Here is a 24,962-nt window from a genome sequence, read left to right on the forward strand (position 1 = left end):
ACAAAACACGAAAAACCCAAAAACTAAAAACAAACAAACAAAACCCCCACAAAACAACACAATAGTTCTAAGTTAATTAATGTTGTGAACAATAATACTCTATTGATATATAGCTCAGGTATGCACTTAAAACATGATACACTGACTCAGGACAGCATTACCTAAAAAGGCAAATTAGAAAAGTAACATGAAAGTGTCATATTTTAATAAAATGAGATGAAAACATTCATAACTCTGTGAAGAAAATGCTAAGATTAATAATCTTTTGTAAGCATTAACTAAAATTTACCCTAATTTTCAGCAAGGCTAGGCATCCTTTCCTTGCTGAAAAACAAAATGAACCTTTCAAAGCCAGTTGACAGCTTAATGAACACAAAAAAAAAAAAGCAAAAAGTTACATGAAATGAAATAATATTCTGCAATTTGCCCTCTCGCTGTATGCCAACAGCACTGGGGGAGCTATTTCCTGATGTTAGTTCCTCTTCGGTCTAGAAAATAAAAAAAATATATAGGCAGCTCCAGGATTCTTCCTCAAAAAGCATTTGTGTAAGACAAATGGGAAGAATTATTACATCCCTATCCATGAATACAAAAGAAGCCACCATCTCAGAGCAGCTGCTTTGTTTTGATTTTACTAAACAAACTCTTTCCTAAGAGACCATAACCTGAATCAGAACACCAGTTACCAGAACATTTAAATTGACCACAACCCATAGGACATTTATCAGTATATATATTTATCAGCCACAGAAAGAGCACCATATATTGTTGTATTGTTGCACACCCAGAAGAACCTTAAACTCTACATCAGTATTGTCTATGATCTCAGACTAGACCACCTGACAGGTTCTTTGTGGTGTGAGGTGATAAAGGTCTTTGAAATTTCCAGAAATGAGAGAGCAGATTTTTTTAGATTGTTATATGGTATATGAGAAATCTGTATTTTAAGTATAATTGTGTAGGTACGCACAGGTTAAATCCAGTAGCATTTTATGAGCCTGAAGCCATGGTTAGCACATGTTCGATCATGGAGTTTTTGTGCCCTTCCAGACCAACCAATTTTTTCTTGGGGAAAAAATTCCCCAAGACTTGAAAAGATCTGAATCCCATGTGCTAATTTCAGTTTGTGTTATGAGTGGTTTAGGTAAAATAGCATTGCTATGTATTTCCCCAAACTTTCAGTATTTCCAGTGACATTCAATATGAGGCTATGCCTTAGGAAATCTGTCCCTCATAATCAACCCATATCTTGGACCATCTTCATAACCAGAGAATTATCTAATGTATGCATCTAGATTTATTTCAAAACAACAGGTAAAATCTAATTTACACTGCTAGTGTGACAATAACTCTCAGCAGTCTCTGAATGAAAACCTTTTTTTTTCTTATTTTTTATATAAAAGATAAGTCCAATGCCTTAACTGCATTCTCCAAAGCAAATGGATGGTGGTTCAAGGAGAATTTGAACATGGGACCTGAAAAAGAGTGGGTTTAGTATAATCATATTCTTCTGTAACAGTGGATACTGACATAGGTATTCATTTAAAAATTGAATCAATTTTCTAAAGGCTTGCTAAATAACAGACTAGCTCCACAGCTAACAAAAAATATCTACTGAAAATCATCACATGAACATTTAGGTACAATTTATCTGATATTGTACCCTTCAAGAAGATGATAGTGTAATTTCATATTCTATTTTGAACTATAATCTAACTTTTTAAAGTTCTGAACTAAGATTTACAGAAATAGGGGTCAAGATTAAATTTTGTCTGTGCAACAGAAGATAATAGAAGAAATAATTCAGCTACATTTTTCTGCAAGATTTCAGAGCTACAAATATATGTTAATGTAATGCTATCTGACAGGTAAGCACATAACTTCCTTGAGGTCAACAACAGTTGCCTAGACAGAAAGTACTTCAGAATTGGGCCCTTTAGACCAAATGTAGTGAGGCAAATCTTTCAGAAATATTAAGAGAACATCAAATAATAAAATATGAAAAGTCTGAATCTTTCCCTAATATTTCCAAAAGCACAAAATTGCTACACGTAACAAAAGCTGTTTTTTTTTAACTGGAATACAAACCAGAACAATGCTTATTATTCATTGTCTTTTCTCCCCCTCCCTGTATGGAGAGAATGCTCTAAACTTTTAGTTGAGACAGAGTAAAACAAAGGATCTGAAGACAATGTTCTCAAATCTCTCTTCAAAGGAGGTCCTTCTGCTAAAACTCGAGCAACTGAGCCATGCACTCAATTCTACCATAGTCTTAAAGCAATTTCCTGGATTGCAAGAGATCAAACTGTCCCTTTCTAACTATATCTGTATCAGTGAGCTAAAAAGCACAAGCACCAGAACTAGATGACAAACTATTACAATGGTCCAGTTAAACACCAAAGAAACTGTGAATAAACCACTCAGCACATTACTTACAGCCTATCTAATCTTTTTGGAGGTTACTGTGAATAGTAACACAGTTTTTCATTTAGGAAGTTAGACTGAGTGGAGAACACAAGAGCTAAACTACTTCCTTTCACTAACTTGGCCCTTTCAGTATTCACCACCCTGGAAAGCCTGTCAGCAGGTTCAGAGAGATCTGGAGAAGGTCTTTAAAAACTGTATTAATTACCATGCTGTTTAATCTGTATTTTTTGTGCTACATGTCAATAAGTTTATTTTTCTTAGTTAATATATTACCTTCTGCTGAAACAAATGCAACAAGCACGTACATGTTACATATCCATGTGATGCATTTTTCTGAATTTATGCTGTGACTGCAAATTTTTTCATCAGATAATTATGGAAGCCAGATGATACAAATAGTAATTAAGAAATATAATGTTTAGTGGGAAAACTACTTCTGTTGATCTTTATGATGTTTTCTACAACAGTTTACATAATCTGGTGGTAAGCCTCTGCATGGCCAAATACAAGTAAGGACTCAGCCTTTAGTATCTAGAATTTCATTCACATCAAAGAAGAGCTGAATTCTCTCTTCAACATTGAGAATTAACGTGACTAAATTACTCATTCACCCTAAGCTCTCTCTGGATTAATACTTTTGATTTTAGAGGGCCTTGAATAGTCTAAATCTATTCACTGGGTTTGGCAATGTTCTGAGTATTAAGGATCTTATTGAAGTTGCTATTACTAGGAAACCAAAATTCTCTTAGGACATTTGATCTACAGTGATCGAATTTTAATTTACCCTGATTTCATCTTTTAAAAAATCACTTAAAAACAATTTTTACATATCCTGTATGCAAAAATAAGTAATTATAAATTTATAATTATCCAGGAAATAATGAGAAGGGATGGAGACCACTGAAAAAGACGTGTTGCCTTTGTCCATATACAAAGAATGCTACAAAGCCATTTGGGGAAACTGGTTTACACCTTACTGACAAAAGCCATTATATGGTCTAAGACAAAAGCAAAACAAAATACAGAAAAACATTATTACACATTTTCCTAAAAAAAACCCCAAACCAAAATAAAAACCCAAAAAAACCCTAAAAAGGATTTTCAGATTTACAGCTTTATTTGTATAACCTATTGTTTAAAACATGCATTTTAATCAGATGCCTTGGAACCTGGCTCACCAAAGATCTTGAAGACATCAGTGTGATTGTGTTTCACTGTTGCACACTAATATTTTGAACTATGTCAACACAACACATTTCTCTGTTGCATACATTAGGCTTCAGTCATGTTCTCCTTTGGTGATTTTCCTGTTTGCCATACGGTTAGATTTGATATTTTGTAAATTATTCATTCGATTTGATATCCCTCCCACTTCTGCTGTTTGCATTATGGAGATACAGACCTGGCTATATTTCAAGCAAGAGTAAGGCGTGTTCTTCTGTTATTTCTGCACAAGTAGGGTGGAAATCCTGTTTTGTTGATTAGATGCAAAATCAATTAATGCATTACAGAGGTGGTCACAAGCTAAAGCCTAAATTGAAGTATTACTAAGGAAAGGGAAACCTTGGCTACCTCTGCTCATTTTTAATTTAATGTATTTAATTTCATTCATGAGATGATTCTAGAGGCAAAGGGGAGTGTCATGGGGGTGGCCTTCCTGAAAGTCATGTTGAATGAGACCTCACATCTGTCTTACTCTACTGCTTGGGTATGCATATGCAAGAACAGAGAAGCACAGATTAACAGCTTTACATCCCTGTAACACATTTGGGGAAAGAGACTAAAAGCTGATAGTAAGACAGGTAACAAATGCCAATTATCAAATCCCAGAGAGCATCATCTTATTCTGACACAAACTTCTTACTTTTCCATCTCAGAGGCTTACTAGGTGGTCAGCTTCAATATAGTATTTATGGGGTTAGGCAAAAAAATATATTTGTTAAAGTTGATTTTTACCTTGTTATGTCTCAGATAAACATTCATGTGGATATTGAAAAGATCCATTAACACAGACTATTCAGTTCCCTGTGCCAGATTCACTAAAGTCTTCCTCAGATGGAGCAAAGATGCAAGTTACAGTTTATACCTAATATTTAGTTTAATTTTGTATTTCTTCTCATCTTTTAGGGAACTTATGCAAAAAAAAAAACTTCATTGAGGTTTGTGATAGCCTTTGCTAGTTGGGAAATGAGGTGTTCCTCCATTTACTGCTCAGAAAGAAGTTATAGAATCATAGAATGCCAGGTTGGAAGGGACCTCAAGGATTCAACTTTTTTAGGTGATACTATAGTTTATGGGATTGTTTAGCACCCTGTCAAGCTGAGACTTAAAACTGGCCAATGTTGGGGAATCTACCACTTCCCTTGGGAGACATGTTCTCCTCATGAAAAATGTACCTCTTGTGTCCAATCAGAATCTCCTCAGGAACAACCTGTGCCCATTACACCTTGTCTTTTCCATGTGACTCCTTGTAAATAGGGAGTCTCCATCTTCTTGGTAGCCAGCCTTTAAGTACTGGAAGATGGTAATGAAGTCTCCCCTAAGCCTTCTCTTCTCAAGGCTGAACAAACCCAGTTTTCTCAGCCTCTCCTCATACGTCAGGTCCTCCAGTCCTCTGATCATCCTTGAGGCCCTTCTCTGGACCCTCTCCAGCCTGTTCACATCTTCCTAGAGCAGGGACCAAAACTACGCAGTACTCCAGGTGTGGTCTCATAAGCGCTGAGTAGAGCTGGATGATGACTTCTCTGTCTCTGCTGGTGATGCCCTTGTTGATGCAGCCCAGCATCCTGTTGGCTTTCTTTGCTGCTGCAGCACACTGTTCACTCATGGTGAGCCTGTTGTCCACCAAAGACCCCCAGGTCCCTTTGTACAGGGCTGCTCTCCAGCCAGGTGGATCCCAGTCTGAACTGCACTCCTGGGTTATGTGTTCCCAGGCACAAGACTTTACACTTCTCCCTGTTCAACTTCATAAGGTTCCTGCTAGCTCACTCCTCCAGCCTGTGTACATCATCCTGTAGGGTGGCTCTCTCTTCCTGAGTGTCAACCTCTCCACTCATCTTGGTGTCATCAGCAAACTGCATCAGGGTGCTCTTGATCCCAACATCCAGGTCACTTATGAAGATAATAAACAGCATTGGGCCCAATATCAATCCCCGGGGGACCCCACTTGTGAGTGGTTGACAGTTTGAGGAGGAACTATCACCTTCTGGGTATGGTCCATCAGCCAGTTCCCCACCTACCAAACAGACTGCTTGTCAAGGTCGTAACAGGCTAGTTTGTCCAGAAGGAGACTATGTGGGAATGTATCAAAAGCCTTAGAAAACTCATGTGAATTCTGGTGTGGTAGAAGCACCTTTGCTGAATAATTCAAGTTTTTTTTCAGTAAAAGGTGAATCGTGATGAGGTATGGTAGTTAATAACAGCCATAGCTTTAATAATCCCTAACATAAATAATAATCAAAGTGTTTTGTACTTCTGTACCTAAAAATCAGGATATTTATATTATAATGATGCCTTGAAATAAAACCATCTTTCTCAAGACAGAGATTGTTCCCGGCCAGCCCCCTGCCACCACACAAGATGTTCAGTCAAGACTGAATGCAGCTGTTTTACTCAGATAATGACATAAAATTGCCCAGAGCTCAAATTATTCTCAGGTCAAATCTGTCAAACATAGACAGCTCTGCACAATGTCCTCTCTAGCTTTTATAGCACCATCACCATACAGAAAAGAGAGGATAATAATCTCACAGTTTTTTCAGAAAGTATTACCTATGTGGTTGTGGGCAATACTGGGCTCAGTTTCATCCCAAATCAGGTCAGCAATGAGTTTTATACAGGAGCAAACAAATCCATTGTTTTATTGATCCCAACGTGCCAAAAGAAATTAGTGATCTGAACCTGTAACACATACAGAAGTCTGCAACTTAAAACTGAACTCTCAAATGGCTCTGAGTTATCCCAGTTCAGAGGCAAATATTTCTGTTCTGCATATATGAACTGAATTTCATCCTTAATAAAAGTATTTCTGACATTGTTTTCTCCTGTACTAATGACCATTCCCTTGAAGGAGGCTGGAGTATTCCTAGAGCTTGAGGACATGGTTTTATTGGTTTGCTTTTTGGCCCTGGTGTTTTCCTCCGCTAAGAGCAAATTCAGGAGACTTCAATTTGTATCATAAAAACACAAGGATGGTAGGAACTTCAGCATGAAGGTATGGTGGGCTGCTGGCTGCAATTTCATGAACTCACAAGAAATAATGCATTATCCTGTAAATGGGTGGATCTGCATTCACAACTACAACACTCAGCACGTTGGTTTTGCAAAATGAGCCACAAACAAAAATATTGTAAGATTTTCCTTATAATGAGTATGGGAATCACGTCAGTCCATGTTCTTTCCTCTCTGATATTAACCAAAAAAGGAAGTGAATAACATTCAAAGAGGCTTCTTTCAATGCAAGACGTAGAACTATCCAACTTTCATGCTAATTGCAGTAATTGATAATTTATAAGCTATATCACTGGGAAAGTGTTTTGGTTTTTGGGTTTGTTTGGTTTTTTACTCTAAAGTTTCCTTTAAATGTTGAGTTATTAACAGGAATTGGCAGATATAAAATATAAAACCTACAAGATAAGCTGAAGTTCTTTGTTTTTCAAGACCTTTGATTCATTTTGTATAGATTTTTTTAGGCTTTCCAGTCTCTTAGTATCTGCTTCAGTAATGACTTTCTCTAGAAAGTTCAATATTGTGGCTGCAATACTATTGCTTGTCATTAATGATTAACACAAGAACAGCTGTGCACAGCAAGTCCTTCATTTAGAGAGATACCACTATATTTTATTAGAAATTGATTTCTAAAGCACCTCCATTATTAATTTGTCTAAGCAGGGAGTGCTCCAGTAGTTGGGTGAGACTTGCTTCACTGACATCTGGAAATAGGCTCAAGATTACTTTAAGGTTGGTTGTTTTGTTGTTTGTTTTTGTTTTGTTTGTTTTTTACAAAGGGGAAGAGATAATACTAGGTCTTCTCAATCCATACTTTGAATTCAATAATTTTAGTACTTGAAGGACAATTTTTTTATTATTACTTTTTTTGGATAATGAGTATTGCAGCATTATCTTTACTTTGTGAATTTCTCCACTTAACACCCTGTAAACTGTAGGAAGACTTTAATATCCTAGTAAAATACTGGCGTGAGCAACGTAAAATGACTTTTTTTCTAATCAATTAAACTTCCCATCATATTATATTTATTTATAATATAGATTGATGAAATGAGGCCAAATGCAAGGCTAATTCACAATAAAAAGGGAAAGAATGTAACAGTTCTTATGATGGCATTATTCAGCAATAAATTACATGCATATCTTGAGAAAGTTAACACACCTGCTGTTAAACAATGCTATGAATTTAAGTATGAGTTAATGAATATAATACCACATTGAATCTGAAAAAAACTTGGTTGTTATACATAATCCAGGCTTGAATCCCAGACCTTCAGAGGATCATTGAAGAAGTCTTTTTATCCTCTATACCTCTTTTTTCATCTGCAAAATTAGGAGAGTTACATTTTAATTACTTTTAAACAATGCTTTGAGACATACTGAGAAAGATGAAAAGAAAATGCTATATTATCCTAATTTGGACTAGGACCAACACAGGTAAGCATTTAAATAACCCTTAGAGGTGTGTAAACTTGAGGAAAACACTGAATACAAGTAAAAAAATAAAGATACTTTGGCTTGTACTCAGTAGAAAACAAAGAATTATGTCTCTTCTGATAAACAAAACAGGGGTGAGAGCTATTCTCTACTCCACATTGCAAATCAGTTGGCTTTGAGCCCTTTATGAATCTCTTCAGCCTTATGATACATTGCAGGGTACTAATTTACAGTGAAGGAAGGTGATGTTTGAGTTGTTGCTTGTCAGAAGGTGCACTGCAGATGAAAATTAAGCTGTGTGTTATACATATATGCCCTATAGCATACAAATGCCCTGCAGTATAGCATAAAAAATCTAGGGGTATTTGAGAACGTGAAGCCTCCTAGAACAGGACAGAAGAATTGTGCAATATAGAAGAAAAAAACCCCATAGTTCAGTACCGTCCATCGGGAAAGGCTGCCAGCACGTATTGTTCCTTCAATCACACTTTGGGGCTGCCTAAAGGATGCCAATAAAACTCTGATTGGTTCTGTTTACTATTACACAGGCACCTTTAAAGATGAGGGCTCAGAGACCTTAAGGAATACCTGTATGATGATGACGACATGCTGAGATGTGCTTAAAGAAAGAAATTAAGAGTATGTAAACATTCCGTTCCAAAATGTCCAGTAGCTGTTAATTTAGCTAAGAAGGAATTGAATTTCACAGATAATTTGCAGTTTGAATTCAATGCTTCTCAAGTCAACAGAGGCATGAAGGTATCCATATGAGGTATCCATAAATAACAGGAGTGCCAAAATCTCAAAACGCTCCTTCACATCTAGTTCAACTGAAGTCTGGTGAAGAGTCAGTCTCCTTAGTAAATGCTTTTTCTCTTCATGAGCATGAAGTTCCTAATGTTTGCCTAAGAAGCTGATGTTGTAGCACTTTTTACAGGCTTTCACATACTTGTGTGAGCTTGAGCAGAGTCAAAACAAAGACCTCTTCTATCTGTTTCCTTCCTTCCCCCTCCCTCCTTCTCTAACACAGGTAAGGTCACATTGAGATGGCAAATATGTATGGCTAGGTTATGTGATAAGAAAAGGATGACAGAGCTACAGGCTAGAGGCTGTTTCTTCTTTGAGAAAACCAGAGAGAACTCACAGAGCTGTGCACTACTTTGGGAGAGTGGAATTTGCAACATAGGGTTTGAGAAAAATGTTTTAAATTTATTTCCCATAGGCTCTTGTTAAATCTCCAGATGGAAGCGGAAAGTCTTGGGACACTTGGAAACACAGTAGTACTTCTTTTTCAGTTGTACTTTTCTTATCAATAGCCTCGACTTTCGGATCTTCACTGGGTGTGGCACATTCCCACCTCCAGCACACTGCAGAACAAATACTGTCACATCCAGTCTAGCTTCAACAATTCTTTATTAAGATGCTGAATCTATTAATGCATCATCATTCTATCATTATTGCTATTGTAGGAGACAGTGCCTCTCTCCTAAAAACTACATGGCTCACGAGGCAGTGAGTGAGCACAAAATGGCTGTCCATAAACTGCACGGGGGCTTTGCCTGTCTTCCCTCTCCTCCCTGCCACAAACTGCAGACTGGACTCCACGGTGGAGACAGTGAATCCTGTGGCAGGAATCCACTGGAAACATTGTGAAGTGCTGCCCAGAGACTGCTGCCAACCCCGCAATGATTGGATTGTAGCCCCGGGAAGAAGGCGAAGCCCAATCCAGAACAGGGAAATAGAACAATTTACAAAAGAACTGCAGCACCCAGGCTCGTGCTGGATCCCTTGGAGTGCAGGGGAGGTGCTGCTGGTCAGTGGACAGAGAGGTCTGCTGGCTCTCTGGAGAGACTAAGGGTGATAAGGTCAGTCAGCCTAAAGGAGAGAAATACTGTTGTTCCCTGGAAGTGCTGGAGAAGGCCTACCAGTTCCTGTGAGCTCCTGGTGAATGCTGCCTGCTTGTGAGGAGGATGACAAATGGCTGTCCACCTGGACTGCACACCATGAGGGGGACTCTACTGTTGCTGCTCTTCCTGCGCTCACGGCGTGGTTAAACCTGTCCGCCAATGAGGCAGGAAGACAGCAAAAACCTACAGAATAGCTGACCATCTCGGGACTGGGGTAAAGAAAAATATTTACTTGCCCCTAATCCTTCCTTGCCCATTTACCCAGCCTCCATCCCTGCTCCCTCTGCGAGCCCTTTACTATCTGTTGGGCACACCCTCCACCCCCCTCCTTTCCCATTCCTTTCCTTTCTCCTTATTGTTATTGCTATTGCTTAAATCAATGGGGTGTTGTTGCTGTTTTTGTTAATTGAAGTGACTTTGGCATAGTATTATTGTTGCTTTCCATTATTCCTTATCATTATTATTGCTATTATTGTTTCCTGGTTACCCTCTTTGAACCTCCTGCCCCAAATTGGTTTATTTGCTCCATTAATAAACCGTAGATTCATAAATTCCAATTGGAAGTTAGCTACTTTTATTAGAAGCATTAGTGAGTATCAGACAAGTGTCTCATCCAAAAAGTCACTGCCAAAGTTCACTGCTCCTCTGTGAGAGGCGAGCGCTGCGTGCAGCCCTCTCAGCAGATCCCAATAAATTAAAATCTCTCCAGAAAGGTAGATAAGCAAGTGGCAGATTGTGACAGCTATATAAAACCCACCAATTGGAATCTGAAACTATCCATATCCATACTGTCCTTTATAGCATTACCTTCAGCAAACGTTTAGTGTACTTCCCAGAGAGAGCTCAGTCAGTCTTGCTGACTAAACAGGTTTCTTACTAAGCATTAATCTAAATCAAGAGTGTGCTTTCATTTGAGTAATCCTCTGCAACCAAACTTTCTTAATTGTATCTATTGCTATAACTAGAAAGCCTCCTATATCATATTTAACTGCAAATAAATGTCTGTTGTCTGCAGTGCAGAACAAAACCACATCCTTTACTAAAGATCATAGCCTTAGGAAAAAAGAAAAACAACAGAGAGGTGGTATCTGGCAAAAGACACATAAATACCAAGTGTTTTTTTTAATTTGTTTAATTAGTAATTGCTACAATGAAAATAATATGCTTCCCATTGCAGTATCTTAATGAAACATTGATTAACAATTATAATTCTCATTGCCTCTATAATTAAGAAGGATTTCAAAATTAGAAAAGGAACTGGTTGGTTTGTACCTACACTTCCAAGTAGCCTGCCAAAAATTGGATGTCAATTTGTTCTTTCAGATAGTTGCTTTCTAAAACCTAGCAGTAAAATTAGCTGGATAGATGCATCACAAAATGTAAGTAACTTAATATCTATCAAACTGTATGATACTACTTTAATTAAATTACTTTATTTTTCTGATTGTGATTTCCTGTGAAAAAAGAAGGTGCAACTAATTCCCTAAAATGCCACATGTAAATTGAAATTCCTTGTTTTCTGAGATAGCTCAAGATAGCCTCTGAGCATGCACTGGACAATAGTGCAGGATAATGACCTGAAGGACCCTGGGGCTTTAAGTCAGACAGGACCATACACAAAACAGTATCATATCAACAGAATGCAATCCATGTTTACTGCACAGGAAGGGACAACTCTCCATCTCCAACTCTCCACTGGGAAATCTCTACTCCAAGACACCTCTACCCCAGGACACTGACACAGCCCTGTGTCATATGCCAATTTGCAGAGACTTGTCCTGGGGTAGAGATGTCTCAGTGGAGAGAGACGTCTTGGCATAGAGATGTCCCAGCACAGAGGTGTTCTGCTGTGGAGATGCCCCAGTGGAATGATGAACTGTGTAGAGTTGGTGGCAAAGATTTGTCCTAGGCCCTTCACTACATGCCTTTATGTCTGGGTCTGGCTTTTCTGGTCAGTTGTGGGGTGTTTTTTTTTTTGGTTTGTTGATGCAAATAAAGTAACTGAAATCTTGTTCTCATATTCTGGCACATAGATATTTAAAACTGTTTATTTATTTATTTATTTTAATTTATTTTCTTGAATCTGACCTCATCTATCACATTGTGTCATCTTGTGGAAATTCAGTTTAGCAAAAAAAGCCTAAACAACAGAAATCTCTCCCCTATAGCTTCATGAGAATGTTTTCTTTACCTGCATATCCCTCACCAGGGGACTAACATGCCTCTGGTAATGATATGCTTGTAACAGGAATTCTGAGACATTAAAATTGGTTGTCAAAAAACTCACTTAAAATGATTGACCTATTTTATTTCAATGACTTGACACTTTAACCAGTCAGACTGTTAATCTGTTTTAAAAAATTAAACATACTTAAACTATTGTTAAGAATTATTAACTATCAAAGACATGAAATGCTCAGAAAGTATTCAAATTTTGGGCAACCATATCTTGTACATTAAACCTGTAACATTTCAGATTTTTTATGTGCTAGTAGAAGCTCTGTGTTAATAACAGGAGAAACAGTTGTAACTCGGGAGAATTTTCATCATAGAGAATCCAAAGCACTTGCAAATTAACTTTCTTATATCCAGTGCAATAATTTTCATATTGTTTGCAAACAGCCACTGCAAGGCCTGTCCCTAGTTTTTGCACTGATGAATGAATAAGGATGGAAAACATAAGGAGGCTTTTTTTCAATTTCAATGAATAAGCCAACAAATGCAATCTAGTTTCCAAGCAGAAAGAAGTTGTCTGGTGCTACTTTGTTTCAGCAAACATTATTTCCCCTTTGAGCAAGAGGGTAATTATTAAGGGAAAACAGAAGAGATTATGGAATAAATTGTAGTCTTGTGCAAATATGCTTATTTCTTCAGATGAAATCAGTCTATTCATTAAAATTGAAGTGCCCTACATGCACCAGCAGGCTCTGCAGCATCCAAGGCAATTGCTGCCTATGTTCAATCCTCCATTACATGGAGCAGATGAGTAATCTGGAATTACTAATGTGGGAAGAGAGGAGGGGAAAAAAAGCTGCAAGAAATCTTCTGGTAGCCTCTGCCTCTTGGCTTGCAAATTTCATTTAAGCTCCAGCCCTTGCTGCTTGCCTGAGATACATAGTGCGGATGTCTGTGTACCATGCTGTATTTTGCTGATCCTGACCCTGATTCAGGGACTTCCTGGCCCAAACTCAGAGATTCCTTGTCTACATGGACTTCTCAAGATCACTTGTTAAGCTGACACCAGCAAAAGTACTGTGTGCACCAGGAGTCTCATTATGTCCAACTTTTTTAACCCTGTCTTTTCAACACATTAGTATTTGTATTGGAAAAATCCAAACCAACCAACCAAATACAAAAAAACCCAAACCAACAACAACAAAACTGAAAACCAAACAAAAACCACTACCACCACCACCACCAAAAAACAACAGAGAAACACCAACAAACAAAAAAAGCCCTTCTACTTCCTAAAACAAGCCCTGAGTATACTGTTACTTCTGAACCAATAGTAATTCTACAACACAGCGTAAGATTGGAAGTAACTAAAAAAGCTTTCTCCCTATGGATGAGTCTCTTTCCATTGACTAATCTATCAGTTGTGCCCTCCATACCAGCCCAACAGTGCTGGGTGCTAGTACTCTTGGAAACTCTCTACATTGACAAATATTGCACACACAACTAGGCATTTTATGAATACAATTACAGAGGATGTCGATGTTTTTGTTGTTCTGAAAGACAGCATTAAGATTTCTAAATGAGTTTTTCCAAGTTTTCTTTTGGAAGTTGGGGAAAACACAAAGTGAAAATGAAAACATGTTTCTCTGATCCTCATCTTCTCCATGCTGGAAGCAAACTCTCTCAGCCTCTCCTAACATGACAGATGCTCCAAGTCCTTAATAATGTTTGGGACCTTTTGGTAAGTTCCAGTATGTCTTGTATTGGTGAGTCTAGAACTAGATTGTTCACTCAAGTTATCTCTCATCAGCACTGAGTGAAGGGGAATTATTATCTCCCTTCACCTGATAGAAATCATCTGCTTTAATGAAGCCCAGGCTATCCCTGTCTCTGTCCAACTTGTTCCTCAGGACTTCTAGGGGTTTTTCTGTAAAGCTGCTTTCCAGTTAGTCAGCCACCTGCAGGTACTGGTGCCTACAGTTATTCTTCTACTAGATGCAGAACTTTGAATTTCTCTGTGTTGAACTTGATGAGATTTCTGTCAGCTCAGTTCTCCAGCCTGTTGTGCCTCTGAATGGCAATACAACAATCTTCTGTACCAACAGCTTCCACTTTTGAACCGTCTACAGACTTCCTGAGCATGAATCCTGTCCCATTATCCACTGAATGCAAGTCATCCTTGCTCCAGAATTCCTCTCTGTTTGCAGAGGCCTGTGATGGTTGTGAGGGTTGGTGTTATGAGTACGGACTGAGGGAAAAAAGGTAATGAGCACCTTGGCCTTTTTTCTATGCTTTTGTCTTCAAGTCTTCTGTCCCAGCAGGGAGCAGCAGTTCCCCATTTTGCAAGAAGTCTATATTTTCCTTAGTCTTTTTTTTGCTGCCAAGGTTCATGTAGAAGCTCTTCTTATTTCTTCATATTCCTCACTGGATTCAACTCCAAGTGGACTTTGGCTTTTGTAACTGTGTTTCTACATGCTTGGAGAGTGTGTCTATTTTCCTCCCAGGTCACCTGTCCTTGCCTCCACTTCTTGTACACCTCCTTGTTAAATTAAGAATTTTATTAGGTATCTTCATCACCTGATGATAGAGACTCTGATACTGATACAACTCCACAACTGTATGTTAAAAGGACAGTGCATTCTTACAATCCTGAAACCATCTCTTGGAAGACTGATTTATGACATATAACTTTAAATGTAATAATGAGTATATATTACATCCTCCCTAAAAGTTTAATTCACTTTATTTGATTATTTTTCTGAGCTCTTCTATTAAGCTACTGTTTATTTACTCTCAAGTTGTTCAGAGCTCATGGAACAGCTAATAGAAATCTCAAAATTGCTCTTGGCATCTTCATATCAAAATGGACGGTTGCCAGCACAGTAACAGAACAGAGCATTTCTCTTCACAAATATGCTACCGTTGAAACTAATGAAAATGTTGATGCTAAATAGTCTCACTAATCTTTAAAATTATTTTAGGCAAGACACACTTTCTTAAATAATTTAAAGAATAAAAAGCTTAGTATGAGGTGACTCATACTGGCTCTTTAAATCAAGCTGATAAAAACCCTAACTAAAAGAGATGAAAAAGTAGGTTTGAGACCTATGGAGGCATCTTTGGCTATTCTCTGCCATTTCTGCCTTGATGTTGTTCTAGGAAAAAAATAGCTAATAACCAAAAGGAAGCAAGTATTGTACTAATCTAGAGAGAAGCTGACCTCAGAGTGGCCTCTTATATTTGTGTTCAGGCATCTTGTAAGTTAAAAACAGGAAGCAGAGGTACAGTTCCCTTTTATGGCTCTGCTGTCACTGCAAATATCAACATATATTTGTGCTTATGTATATATATATATATTTCTATTACTTAGCTTTCTTGCAGATTGCTATCTATCCATCTACACAAATATCTTCTTAAATCTAGCTTGCCTGAATTACATATTCTTCTTCAAAACAAAACCAAAAGTAACACCACATAGAATGTGTTTTTACCCTCACTAAAAATAACATTCTGCATAAGGCACATTTGATGGATTAATTATGTCATAACATTAAAGGAAGTGAGTACTTTGGTACCATTACTTCCTCTACCTCATGCTGTTAGCTGTTTTCCTAAAATCAAATTTCTTATTCTCCTACAGCTAATTATTGTTGTATTGTTGTATCTAATACCATTTATTAGAGTGTATAAAGAAGGTTTGAGGAAAGAAACTGGTCTAAATGCCATGTGTCTCAACCTAGGTCATAGTCAGAAGGAAACTGTCTTGTTCTTTTGATAGACACAAGGGAACACAAATGTACCAAAGAGGTAGACAAACCACAGCTGAAAATTATATGAAATTGTGTATGTCATACTAGATGAGTGTAGAACAGTACCAAAAATAGAACAGATGTAGGAAACAAGGGGATATATGTAATAGAAAAGTAATCTTATATTTCACACATACTTTCCAACAATGGGGTTGCTCACAGAAAGATCCCTTTGTGCTACTGGTTACTATGGTCACAAGGGCAGTTTACTCAGGACAGAAGTGATGTACCATCTAGCCCATCATGCAAGGCAGTGGGATCCCATCGCATAAAAACATTAGTTGAAAAAACCTGTGATTGAAGACACCCTCTGTAGCTTGGAGGTATCAAATATGGACAGAGTGGATGTATTTCAGCTAATAATGAGCAGGTTATCTATGCATTTTATTTCAGCTTTTGATACTTTCAAATTCTTTCATCAGTATCATCACTATAGAGAAATTAATCACTTTAAATAAGGCTTACTTAAGGCCACTATAATGAAACATTTTGCAATTTATAATATAATTTTTAAAAAGTAAATGTGAAAAGCATCCATTCTAGTATATGAAACTTGATTTCATTTTCAGAACACTTATCTGTGTCAGGTCTCTGGAAACTGAGATGAGGACTTTAAAAGAATGTAAAGAGAGATGGACAAAGTTGCACAAAGACCTATTCTAAAATAAAAAACCTGAAGGTCTTACTGATTTGAGCTATAAATGGAAGGAACTAGGAAGGAGAATATGCACAGAACAACGCATATACAACTTCAGCACTGTCAGACTGCTCCAGGTTACTGTGTGAATGTACAAAATCTAAGAATTGGGGAATTACCCAGTAATTTTTGAAGCCGAGTTTATACAGGCCTAAACTGCTAGTAAGGACTTAAGCACTTAGTTATTCAATAAGAAGGATGTGTGAGGATGTGGCTTTTATAATAAGTCATAGAATCAGGGAAAAGTTTGGGTTGGAAGGCACCCTGAAAGGTCATCTAAGTCCAACCTCCCTGCAATGAGCAGGGACATCTGCAACTAGACCAGGTTTCTCAGAGCCCCATACAACATCATCTTGAATGTTTCCAGGGATGGGGGATCTACCACCTCTCTGGGCAACGTGTTCCAGCGTTTCCCCACCCTCCTTGTAAAATATTTTTTTCTTATATCTAGTCTGAATCTACCCTTTTTTTAGTTTAAAACCATCACCCCTTGTCCTGTTGCAGCAGCCAATGCTAAAAGGCTTGTCCCCATCTTTGTTATAGGCCCCATTTAAATACTGAAAGGCCACAATAAGGTATCCCCAGAGCTCTCTCTTGTGTAGGCTGAACAACCCCAGCTTTTCCAGCTTTCCTCATAAGAGAGGTCTTCCATCCCTCTGATGATTTTTGTGACCCTCCTCTGGGCCTTCTCTAACAACTCCATGTCTTTTATGTTCTGAGGGCTCCAGAGCTGGATGCAGCAATGCAGGTAAGGACACAAAAATATATATATAAATATATAAACAAAAAATTGTTATTAGATTGATATATACAAGCAACATATCCACCTGAAAAATAAGGAAAACAAGCTTTATCCATTTTAAGGTCCCTTCCAACCTTAACCATTCTATGATTCTACAGAGGTACTCTAAGGAATGATACATTGAGACTTCGAGGCTTCTGTGTGGGTTGATAAACAACTGGTGTAGATAGGTTAACTAGACACAAGAATATATTTTTCAATAGATGAGATATTTTTACACTTGAAAAATAATTTCCTAGAGTTTATCACAGAGATACATTTAGGAAACACTTCTTTCTGAAAACATCACTATGTAGTATGCAGTAACAAATGGTGACCCCAAATGCAGTACTAATAGATCCCAAAAGCATTGAGACATAACAATTAGAAAGAAAGGAAATATGAAATTAGCATTTTCAATATTATTTTTTGTACATCTCACTGTATTTATTTCATCAGCACAAAGTATGAGAAAAGAAACAGGATTCAAGTGCTATGAGATACTTCCTGTAAACTAGCCTAAGGCAGTTTCTCTCTCTGTGTTAGCAGTTGGGCTAACAATACACTAACAGCTTTAGAATAATCCCTGTCATCCTCAGAAACAATAACAACTTGTATAAATAGACAAGAAAGGATCTCAGACTTCTTACTGAACCAGTTGTAGCAAGCAACAAGACACTGCACACAATATTCTTGTGTATAGCAGACACATCATGCTGTCATTGGTAACAGCACCACTTAAGAAGAACAGCAGCAGCACTGGCACTATGCTTTGCCATAAAACCAGCCATTGCGTTCACTAGTACACATTAAAAAAATAAATAATAATAAAAAATTAAATTAAGGCTACTGTCAATCTAAATTCAGTAAAATATATACCTATTTAAAGTAATTATTGTGATTGAGAATGGGATTCTTGACAGGTGGAACAGCTGCTCGTTTAAGTAATCAAATGGTATTCACTGACCTTAGCTTTAATAGCAAAGATGGAATTGTGGATTCTGCAGGATACAAACACAGCATGGTGCTATTGCATTTTTACTGACTTTAGCCAGAATATTATCTCTCCATCCATCAAGTCACTATTTTTAAAACTAGACAGGTACAAAAACCTCACTGGCAAATATTCAACAGATACTTTACACAAAATATAGAAAACAATACAAAAATAAAATTTAAATGTTCAGCTTTTCAAAGTACATTATCTCCTGCTCATCTGACTGTAAAAATACTAGTTACTTATTTCATCCCCAGTTTCCTCCCCCTCATACCAGCTTTATGTCAGAATAATTTCACAGTCTTTGAGTTACTTTTGCTATAGAGAAACCCCATCTGTATAAGAGAGTCATCTTTAGTTATCTTTTATTGCTGGTAAAGAATTCAGGAAATTTTTAAGGCACTGTGTGGCATAGGACAGTTCTCTAGGAGACTTCAGTTACCTGGGTAATACCTGGCAAGGCCAGTTGCACTACCAAAGACCTGCCATAACAAAGTGGGATCTTCTTCTCTGTTCCGCTTGAATACATCATCCAGCGCTGCAGTCCAGTTGAGTTCATTTAACACAATTGTTGCTGTCAAAGAAAAAACATATTTAGTATTATTAAGTTACATCCTAACACAAGCAGCAATGTCTACAAAAAACAAGCTAAACTACTGTAGGAAGTAATAACATTCGATTTAACTAATAAAGACATTTTCTCTAACTTCCTCATGCTGTCTTCTTCTCATTGCATTATTTGCATGCAATGACTACTGTTTATTTTCGTAGTCATTACCTGCTACAAATACTTTGTTTCTGACATGTCACTCTCGTTGCACTTCCCAACTACAGAAAAGTAAATGCAAGCCTATAAAGTTGATGTTTCTACTAATCACAACACACTGCCAAAGAAAGACTATAACATTAACAAAAATAGGCGAGGCACTTAAAAAGGTAACAAAATTTTCCCTTTCCAAATGAATGCTGTAAGGGGATTATGGGGGAAAAAGATGGTGATGACCTATTTAATTGTAACATTGAGGTAGGATTGCATGCACAATAGTACTCATTATTACATGTTAACAAGATCTTAATGTTCATAGATGTGATCATTCACAGAAAGATCAGCAGTGTGAACATTAATATTTAGGAGTTGAGTCAGCTACATAACAAACTTAAACCACAAGGAAATTCACATTTCAGCTAAACACTATGTGGCCAGGTATACAGAAACTTTTATTTGCAAAGTTGTACTGTACCAAAGCTTGTTTAATCGATCAAATACATTATATAATCAATCCAATATATAATATATTAACACGTTCCATGCCTTTTTCAAAAAATGATGTGTTGAGAGACTTACTTTAAAGTTGATGAACAATGCTACAGTAATAGTTAATTATCTATAGTCAGTAGTCAATGAAATTTTCTTGTGATACAGAATACCTTATATAACTTATAATAAATTATGCTTTTAACTTCATTTAATCAGCTATAAATATCTCACTACTTTCACCAAAAAAAATCTTGATCATGTTAGGCAATAGCAGGTATTTAGTTAAATAGAAAGAGCAAGGGCTTTTTGTTGGTTTGGGCAGTAATTCTTTCTTCTATGTTGCCTAAGGGCACTGTAAGTAATGTTTCTAAAACTGAAACACCTAGATTAGCAAGCTAAGAGAGGAAAGGGAACTAAAGGGGAACAAAACATGTGAAAACATCTGAAGATGTTGGTATAAATACTATGAAAGTTGAAACTCTAACACAGATCCTGCTTACATAATGGTATTGCACACAGAAAAGAAAATTTGACTTATCTTGCAGGTGGGTAAGTCAAGTTGAAATAAAAATGGTTCACATTTAAGGCACATGAGTGGCATCACAGTACAAAATTTGGTATTTAAGTCTACAATCTAACCTTCTACTACCAGGAAAAAAAAAAAACAACAAAACAAAACAAATAAGGACAGACAGGTTGAAAGTGAACATTTGACAGCCCATTTCTAAAGTGAGGTTGTTAACAGGTGCTAGAGAAATGAGATCTCAACATTAAATTTTATAGGCTTGTTTTTAAAGGTTAAGGAGAAAATTGCTACACCATGTGTTCTGCAGAAAGGTTTATCTGTTTTTTCAAAGTAGCTTCAAGATAAAATTGCTCTCTCAAGATACAGCTTTTTACAGAAGTATCAAATTAAATTTCCAGCTCTTGAGATTATAAGCAATAAGCTTCTACCATATACCTGTCTCTTTATCAAGTAGGTAATTGTAAATATATACACATACGTTTACTTAAGAAGAAAAATAATTTAGAATGGATCAGTACTTGTGTTAACCAATCCAGGAATCAGTAAATAAGGAAAAGGGTGCTGGGAATTCCAGCTTAGATAATTTCTCTAAATGTTTTTCCACAATTTATATTACTCTTTCACTTCTGTTAAAGAATACACCCTGGACTTCAAAAGACAAGCTGCAAATCAATCACAATATTTCTATGTTTGGGGTTTATTTTTTAATGCAATAGCTCTAGTAATAGGCAATTTCAAACCAATACCTCTAGATTCTGGTTTAAAGCCTACAGCAATGGATTTTGAAAATTGCCAATGAGAGAAAAGCAAGCAAAACCAGTCATAAACAATACCAAAACTATTCTTCAAATAGTTACTGCTAAAATACCATGATTTTCAATTTGCACATAAAAATCAATGCAGTGCTATAAGACCATGGCACCTGTTAGAATACCCTAATTTGAGAGATATGGATTTATATTGATCTCATTAATACATTGAGGATTTCATTTTTCTGTTATTAAAAAAATAAAAAATACATTGTACTAAAATAAAATATTTAGAGGTTCTATAGCCACACCTGCTGAGATGCTGTATATCCTAGAAACACCTTTCCTTGTGAGTTAATTTCCCCACAACTCTCCAATAAGCTTATTTCCAATTCTGCTAAAAGAAGTCTTTGAAGATAACTGCTTCAAACTACTTCAACTGCTACCTTTTTACTTGATATGGGCAAGATGAAAAAATTAAATTTATCATTACACAATAAGGAACATCACTTTTTCTGGCTAATTCCACTGAACTCCATCCATCTTTTCCTTTTTTTCCCTCTTCTTTATGATATGAGGTTTTGGGGCCTTGACAAGGAATGGATTCAATTTTCCTCTGCAAATGCAATCACTGAAAAATAGATAGCACTACTGTGCTCTCTTTAAAGACCTGGAATACACCTCGGATGATTTATTCAATGTATAGGCCCGGGCCTGCATACATGACAGAGTACAACTTTATTTGAAAAGCCTGAGAGCTATTTACTTTATCTGAAAATATGTCAGCTGCTGCTCCCTGATGTGGCAGCTACATATACACTAGAGAGAACAGAAGGGAGCTCCTCAGCAGTTCATTAATCTTCTTTTAGTGTGTGAAGAGTATTACACTTCCATATCCTGTTTAGTGAAGTTGATTCATTTCTTTCTTTAAAGATAGCACTGACTAGTTAATATTATGAATGAAATAATTATTTGCAATCAAATATTACAGTATTTAAAAGTGGGCACAGAGTGACAATATGTTTGCAAGTGCATATTTTTGTGTATGTGTGCAGACATAGAGGCTCCCATCTGTATCCATGCTAAAGGGTATTATAGAAATTCTACTGAAGGTATGAATTAATCATCTTTATGATTTATGTTTTTCACTATTTTTTTCATTATTACATTATTTCCATCTTATGTTAAATTATATAGAATGCTACACACTCTGAACTGTCATGGGGAAGTAGTATTCCCATTTCATTATACTTTGGAATAAGAAGGAATGGTCTTTTTGATGTTAAGGTATTTTTAATTATATTTTTGCGCTGGCTTATATACGTGTGTGTACATTTGCTCGATAATTCCCAGATACGGTATTTCAAAAAACTATTCTGGTAGTAACTGGAACTTCAACCATTTAAACATAGACCCATGTTTTAAGCCATCTACTTCTTTCATGCGAAGTTCAGCATGAGCAAAAGGCCAGGGCAAAAGAAAGATTATAGTGCCTCCAAACTAAACACTGTCCCCAACGTAACTGGTCCGTGGAGCGGGAGCAGAAATCTGAATTTAGATACTTTGGCTTCTACCATTGAAAACTGCAGGAATGTCTCCAATCCATGTCAGTCATCCAAAAAAACTTCACACCTGATTAGGAACCAGTTAGAAGAGAGTAACAGAAAAATTCAGAGAACTGGGAAAACCAAAGACTGTTTTATACAACTTCTACTATAGAGGTTAAGCAAATAAATCAGAGCTCCAAAGGATGCACCTCCACTCACTTGCACTGGTAGAGCACACATTCAGGTGTGAATCATAGGAGTGTGTCTCTACAAACTGCATGCTTTAAATGTAGTTTGCACTCATGCTCCAGAATACCAAATTTATCAGAGTAGTTACAAACATGTCAAAACTTATATTTATTTTTTAAAGCATCCACCAGCTGTTTTCACAGAATCACAGAATCTTAGAAGTTGGAAGGGACCTTGAAAGATCATCTAGTCCAACCTCCCTGCCAGAGCAGGATCACCTAGAGTACATCACACAGGAACATGTCCAGGAAGGTTTTGAATGTCTCCAGTGAAGGAGACTCCACAACCTCTCTGGGACAGCCTGTTCCAGTGCTCTGTCACTCTCACAGTAAAGAAGTTCTTCCTGATGTTTATGTGGAACCTCTTATGTTCCAGTTTGCATCCATTACCCCTTGTCCTATCACTAGACATCACTGAAAAAAAGCCTGGCTCTGTCCTCCTGACACTCGCCCTTAACATATTTGTAAACATTGATGAGATGGCCCCTTCGTCTTCTCTTCTCCAAGCTAAAGAGACCCAGCTCCCTCAGCCTTTCCTCAGAAGGGGGATGTTCCACTCCCTTCATCATCTTTGTGGCTCTGCACTGGACTCTCTCAAGCAGTTCCCTGTCCTTCTTGAACTGAGGGGCCCAGAACTGGACACAATATTCCAGATGCAGCCTCAGCAAGGCAGAATAGAGGGGGAGGAGAACCTCTCTTGACCTACTAACCACATCCTTTCTAATACACCCCAGGAGGCCATTTGCCTTCTTGGTTGCAAGGGCACATTGATGGCTCATGGTCATCCTCCTGTCCAGCAGGTCCTTTTCTCCTACACTGCTCTCCAGCAGGTCAGCCCCCAGCCTGTACTGGTACATGGGGTTGTTCTTCCCCAGATGCAAGATTCTACACTTGCCCTTGTTGAGTTTCATCCAGTTTCCTCCTGTCCAACTCTCCAGCCTGTCCAGGTCTCACTCAATGGCAGCACAGCCTTCTGGTGTGTCAGCCACTCCTCCCAGCTCAGTGTCATCAGCAAACTTGCTGAGGGCACACTCTGTTCCCTCATTCAGGTCGTTGATGAAAATATTGAATAGTACCAGTCCCAGTACTGACCCCTGAGGGACTCCACTAGTCACAGACCTCCAACTAGATTCTGTCCTATTAACCACAACTCTCCAACTTCTTCCTTTCAACCAGTTCATGATCCACCTCACTACCTGATCATCAAGACCACACTTCCTCAGTTTATCTATGAGGATGCTGTGGGAGACAGTGTCAAATGCTTTACTGAAATCAAGATAAACCACATCTGCCCTACCATCATCTATCCACATAGTTACTTCTTCATAGAAGGCTATAAGGTTGGTCAAACATGACTTCCCTCTGGTAAAACCATGTTGACTGCTTGAAAGTTGACTGCTGTTTTGAAAGTGTTCTGTTGTGCGTAGGTTTACTGCATGGGAAAGTAATTGCATACACTTAAAGGTAAAGAGTTACAAGTGGGAAAATATTACGAAATAAATAAACTTTGTTTTTTTAAATCAAAACAAGGATAATTGTTAAGAATGCAAAGGATATGTATTTTTTTCATCGAAAGTACAGGAGGAACAGAAAAAAAAAAAACCAACACAAAAAACACTCTTAAAATTTAACATACAGTAGCTATTATATAGTGGCATTTCCAATTGTCTATGTCATTACCCTAAGTGATGCTCTGCTAGATCTTGTGTATGTAAATCAGTTACAAAATCTTGCTTTGAAAGTAGCATTTGCATTTCCTGTCATAACTACATTTAAAATTACTGGATAATTAGAACTGTTTGGGTAATATGCATTCAATGGTGCATAAAAATTAAAGTATTAAAATACAATTTTTAGCATATGGAACAATAATGAAATAAAATAATTTCAACAAGTTAGACAGTAGATATTTTACACCCTTAATTAAATGCATAAAGGATAAAATGTCATGTACTTTTTTCTCTAAATGAATAACTTATCCACTCCTCATTAGATATTTGACATGATGTCCCAGACACTTCTATAAATAATACTCTGAAGAAGTTACTGAAGTCTCGCGTACTGTTGTGTCTGTGTCAAATCACATAAATTAATTGGCAAGGCCATACACTGTCTGCTGACTGGCTTAGCCACCACATGCTGATAGCTAGAGAAGCACAGTAAAAGCTCATTAAAAT

General features: G+C 37.2%; 1 protein-coding gene across 2 annotated transcripts in view; it reads right to left on the reverse strand.

Moving 5' to 3' along the window:
• The window catches only part of CACNA2D1 (calcium voltage-gated channel auxiliary subunit alpha2delta 1), a 394,502-nt gene that overhangs the window by 103,347 nt on the left and 266,193 nt on the right, over positions 1–24,962 (reverse strand). For both annotated transcript variants that reach the window (XM_051621668.1, XM_051620850.1), the window contains exon 7: positions 18,900–19,031. In XM_051621668.1, coding sequence (XP_051477628.1) covers positions 18,900–19,031 — 132 coding nt within the window. The remainder of the gene's footprint in view (positions 1–18,899; positions 19,032–24,962) is intronic.

This window comes from Apus apus, chromosome 1, assembly GCF_020740795.1.
Source record: "Apus apus isolate bApuApu2 chromosome 1, bApuApu2.pri.cur, whole genome shotgun sequence".
Lineage (NCBI taxonomy): Eukaryota > Metazoa > Chordata > Aves > Apodiformes > Apodidae > Apus > Apus apus.